Source organism: Priapulus caudatus, unplaced genomic scaffold, assembly GCF_000485595.1.
Source record: "Priapulus caudatus unplaced genomic scaffold, Priapulus_caudatus-5.0.1 Scaffold1402, whole genome shotgun sequence".
NCBI lineage: Eukaryota > Metazoa > Priapulida > Priapulimorpha > Priapulimorphida > Priapulidae > Priapulus > Priapulus caudatus.
The window spans coordinates 3,089-8,948 of NW_014578463.1; the positions used below are offsets into that span (position 1 = coordinate 3,089).

The following is a 5,860-nucleotide window of genomic DNA, read 5'->3' on the forward strand; positions in this document are numbered from 1 at the left end:
GAGCTGTGAGTATCAGACATGATTAGTGTAGAGTAGGATGATGTAGAGAGATTTTGTTAGAATAAGACATGATTAAGTGTAAAGAGACCATGAGTAGTGTAAGTAGACATGATGTCGTGTAGAATAGGACAATGATGTAGTAGTGATGATGCACTGCGAGGTGAGACGGAGAGATGTTACATAAGTAGAGTAGACATGTATGTATATATATATATGTATGTATTATAACTACATCATGTCTATTCTACACGACATCTCTCTACATCATGTCTACTCTACACTACATCATATCTACTCTACACTACATCATGTCTACTCTACACTACATCATGTCTACTCTACACTACATCATGTCTACTTTACACCTATTCCTTATATAACATCTCTGCATCTTGCCTCGCGGCGCATCAGCACTACTCTACATCATTCTCTAACATCTCTCCATTCCCCCTCCCATCCCAACGCAGGCTGCCAGCACACAGAAGAGTGAGATGGAGGAGCTAAAGAGACGTACAGCAGACGAGAACGTGAGCCTCGAGAAGCGCAAGGCGGCGATCGAACGCGAGCTCGCCGTCGTCAAGCCGACCGTCGACGAAGCCCTAGCAGCCGTCGGCAGCATCCGCTCCGAGGCGCTGTCAGAGATTCGCTCGCTGCGCGCGCCGCCGACGGTCATACGCGACATCCTAGAGGGCGTGCTGACGCTGCTAGGCATCTACGACACGTCGTGGGTCAGCATGAAGAGGTAGGTGGCGCCGCCGGTCACGCTGCGACGCGCATGGCGCCCTCTGGTCGTGCAGTCGGTTAATCGCATAGTGGGTGGCTTAGGACGGAGGCGGTATCATAATCGAATGATGAATAATGAATCTGTTTCTCGTCTGCAGCTTCCTTGCGAAGAGAGGAGTGAAGGATGAGATTGTGTCGTTCGACGCGAGCCGGGTTACGCCGGAGTCCCGCCGCGCTGTGGAGGAGCTTCTCAAGCGCAGCGGGGCCTCCTTCGAGGAAGTGGTGAGTCACCTCCCCCGTGCCCCTCCCTCGTACCTCCTCGTGCTCCTCCTTCGAGGAAGTGGTGAGTCACCTCCCCCGTGCCCCTCCCTCGTACCTCCTCGTGCTCCTCCTTCGAGGAAGTGGTGAGTCACCTCCCCCGTGCCCCTCCCTCGTACCTCCTCGTGCTCCTCCTTCCCTCCGTACCCCTTCTTTCTCGTGCTCCACTTCCCTTTCAGGAAGCCATAGGCGAGTCACCTCCTCTTCCTCTCCGTGTGCCCTCTCCTCTCCTCCCTCACTATCGCAACATCTGTCTCCCGCTCCTTCTCCCCCTCACTCGTCCTCACGTCCCTCTCTCTCTTCCTCCCGCATGCCCCTCTCTTCTACTTGACCGAAACATCGATCAAAGCGCAGGTTTCGGAAAAGGGGGGAAAAAAAAATCAAAAAAAGAAACACGCTGCCGTCACGCCCCCTCCTGCTCTCCCGTCCTCCCACTAACTCGTCTCGTGGCCCCCTTCTGTGTCCGTCCTGCGGTTAGCCGCGACCGTAGCCTCGAGGCTGATGCCGCATCCAGAAAATCTGCTGCTGCTAAGAGATTTGTGACAACATTGTGCAGGTGCAAACGTGGCGCCAAAGCATCGAGACTTGAGTACAACTGGATTGTCGTAACTAAAGACTATGTATCTGTCTCTGGAGGAAAAGAGTCGTATGTCGTCTGATGGCCACCCGATTGCTGCGCATGTGCTGCACACAGTAGTGCTCAACGACGAGATTCGATATCTCTCATCGATGGTCTATCGTTTAAGCCGTTGTCGTGTGTGTGTGTTCCGCATCTGTTATTGAAACGGAGACTGCATCATAACATGCTCTTATATGTATTATGACATGGTTATAGGACGCTAGATTTGAGCATGATGATCCGCAATATTGTATTATGACATGTAATGTTAATTGCGGACGTAAGATGTATATATGTTATTGGGGAGACGTGGAAGTGACAATTAAATGCTTTATATGTAATATGATCAATATGTTATTCGGAGCGTAGAAGTGCACATGATTATATGTAGTTATGTGACATAATGTTCATAGAGCGAGTGTGATTCGTAGATGACATTAATGTTAATATGTTATTAATCTACATATGTTATTGGTACCTAGAATGACATATATGTGTATAACATATTAAGACATAATGTTATTAGACGTGATTTGGACATCTATGTTATATGGTATTATGACCATTATGGTTATTGGATCGTAGATCGACATTTATGATTATAATGTAATTTATGACATATGTCTATTGGACGCATAGATGACATTATGTTATAAAGTATTATTGACATTGAGTGTTATTGGACGTAGATGAGACAATTATTGTTATATTCGTAGGTGGCATCTAACACTCAGTGCTTAATTGAACGCTAGCATGACATTATATTGTATTATGTTATGTATTTACACTTGACATAATTGTATTTGAGGAACGTCAGGTGACATTATGTTATAGTGTATTATGTTAACATAGGTGTTCGGTTTTTGACGTCACGATGACATTATGTTAATATGTATCATGACGAATAAGGATTAATTTCGACTTAGAGTGACATTATGCTGTGAGTGAGTGTATTTATGGACATACACCTGTATGAGATCTGGACGTAGATGATCTATGTATTGATGTATATAATGTTATATAAATATGACATATTGTGTAAAATAGAAAAACTATATGATGGCATAAATTATGTTATATGTATTAGACATATGTTATTGGACAGTTAGAATGACATTATGCTCACTATTGATATTAAGAAATAAATGTTACTTGCGATATCGTTAGCGGGACGCACATTATGTTATATATTATACATTATGTTGATTGGACGTAAAAGATGACATTAATGTGTGAGTATAGGACGTAAGGTACATTATGTTGAGATATGGATATGTAATGGACATACAAGTCGTATACTTGTATCAGAGATCTACACGTTAGCGGTGACATCATGTTATATGTAACATTGAAAGACTCGAGTGAGACATGTTATTGAGCGGACAGTAGATGACATTATGTTATATGTTAGATACCATGCACACACGAGTAATATGTTGACTCTGGACGTATGAATCTACATCATAGTCTATATGTAGTTATTAATGACATATGTTTATTGAACGTAGGATGACATTTATGCATTAGTATATAGATTATGACCACATCATGTTATCTGTGACGTAGATGACATTATGTTATACTGTATTATGACAAAATGTTAATTGGACGTGAGAGTGACTACTTATAGTTATATGTGTATTTGACAATAACGTTATTGGAGCACGGTAGAATTGAACTACTATGATGTTTAAGCGTATGTACTTCTATGACTACTAGAGTAATGAGTTATAATATGGGACTCTAGATGACATTATATTGAGGTATCGTGGTATTGATGATCATATGTTTTATTAGGTGACGTAGAATGACATTATGTTGATAAATGGTATTTATGACTAGTCACGTAGTTATTCGGAGACGTAAGATGGACATTATGTTGAGTACTGCTATGTGTTAATGACATATTTATTGAGCGGACGTAGATGAACAGGTTATGTTAGTAGTGATATTATGGAGGAGTATGTTTTATGGCAACGTAGATGACAATGATGTTATATGGGAAATCTAATGTTAATGACATATTTCTTGGACGGCGTAGCACTGACACTTATGTTATAATCGTTATGTACTGTGATGACAAATCGTTAAGTGGAATATACCGGTAGCATGACATCATATTTTATACTGCCATGTATTATGACAATATGTCCTAGTTGGACGTAGATGACATTATGTATTATATGTATTTAGACATGAACATTATTAGGTATTATTAGAGGACGAGGGATGAACATGGTATGTTAGTGAGTGTAGATTTATGACAAATTTATTGGACGTAGATGAAACATTATAAGGTTTTCTTGTTATATGTATTATTCATATGTTGATTGGATCAACGTAGATCGAACATTATGTTATAATGTATTATTGACACTAGTGTTAGTTTTGGAACGTAACATCGAGCATATGTTAATTGGACTTAAGAATGACATTATGTTATATGGTATTTGACAATATGTTATGATGATCTATTATGCGTTATATGTTAATTAACAACGATAAGTGTTTATTGGGAGCGTAGATGACAACATATGTTATTGGACGTAGATGACATTATGTTATATGTATTATGACATACGTTATTGGACGTAGATGACATTATGTTATATGTATTATGACATATGTTATATGTATTATGACATAGGTGGTATGATTCGCGAGCGAGATGACGATTATGTTATATGTATTATAGAACATATGTTATATGTATTATGAACATAGTGTTATTTACGTGAGCATAGGACATTATGTTATTAGCGGAGTGTAATTGATGACATATGTTAATATGTATTCATGTACATATAGTTATTCAGGGCGGTAAGATCTAAAATTATAGTTAGTGAATGTAGAGTCAATGACTATGACTGTTACATCATTATTGTACATGACATATGTATATGTATTATGACATATGTGTATATGTATTTAATGATCATAAATCTTATGTGGACGGTAAGGTGAGCATTATGTCACAGGCAATTAGTATGAATAGTGTTATATGTATTAATGAACATATGTTGAGTATGAATGGACATATAAACTGGTGTCATTACAATGTATGGTATCATATGGTTATTGGACCCGCTAGATGACATTCGACTACCGAATCGTTGCGTATGACATGTGCATGTGACGATGCGCCCTTTTTTCGATTTGCAGGTGCGCCAAAGAGGGCGTCGACGGCAGCAGCGCCACTAGCCGCGTGGGTAAAGGCTAACGTGAAGTACTCCTACGTCCTGGAAAAGATATCGCCATTGACAACAGAACAGAAGAAACTGCAGAAGTATGCAATCGCTGAGGGTTGTAGTTAGTGGGGGGAGGGGGGGAGGGGGGCGGTTGCCCCTGCCACCTTAGCAGTGGCTCTTTATCCACTCCTGCAACAGAAAATGCTGAAAACATACAAATGTAGTGTTTATGTACATGTGACTCTCTCACTCTCACTTCTTTCTTCTCGCTTCTTCTCTCGCTTATTCCTATTTGTTTATTTGTCCTTTTCCCACTGACTCCGCTTTGCTTATTTCCTCTTTTCTCACTTATTTGCTTTCTTCTCGCTCGTTCCTCACTGATATGAAACCCGTCGAAGCATTTTCACCGACAGATGCAGTCTCTCATTCGTCGCTAATAATGACTGTCGAAATGATGTCAAAGTGTACCTTAATCACTTTACAGAATATGCTGAAGTTTTTTTTGTAACAATTTTTTCTTCATGTTTTGTAATGTTTATTAATAGCAATGTTTTGTAGTGTATCACTCAGAAATTTTATCATCTTAACTGCTCAACACGATTTCATTTATCCAATTTTTTCTCCATGAAAAACACTGTCGTGAGTACATATGCTTGTATTTGAATTACATGCAGTAAAGATTTAATAATAATAATGGAAATTCTCGCAGGAACCTGTCCAAGGCCGAGTCTCAGATGCAGGACCTGAGCAAGGGCCTCTCCAAGGTCGACCAGAAGGTCGAGAAGCTGCGACAGAAGTTTGAGAAGTTCACGAAGGAGGCGGCGGCGATAAAGATCAACCTTGATCGCGAGAACGAGACGCTGGAGGCGGCAGGCAACCTCGTCGGCAAACTGGAGGGAGAGTTTCATCGCTGGAGCAAGCAGGTGAGGTGGGGGAGGCGGTGGGAGGTGGGAGAGCTAGGTGAGGTGAGAGGTGGGGTGGGAGGGGGGGTGGGGGAGGTGGGAGGGGAGGG

The 5,860-nt window shown here is 41.1% G+C and overlaps 1 protein-coding gene across 1 annotated transcript in view; it reads left to right on the forward strand.

Annotated features, from left to right (window-relative positions):
* The window catches only part of LOC106816517 (cytoplasmic dynein 2 heavy chain 1-like), a 30,862-nt gene that overhangs the window by 1,119 nt on the left and 23,883 nt on the right, over positions 1-5,860 (forward strand). The window contains 4 exon segments of the mRNA XM_014821144.1: positions 468-742; positions 882-1,021; positions 4,823-4,946; positions 5,558-5,771. Coding sequence (XP_014676630.1) covers positions 468-742; positions 882-1,021; positions 4,823-4,946; positions 5,558-5,771 — 753 coding nt within the window.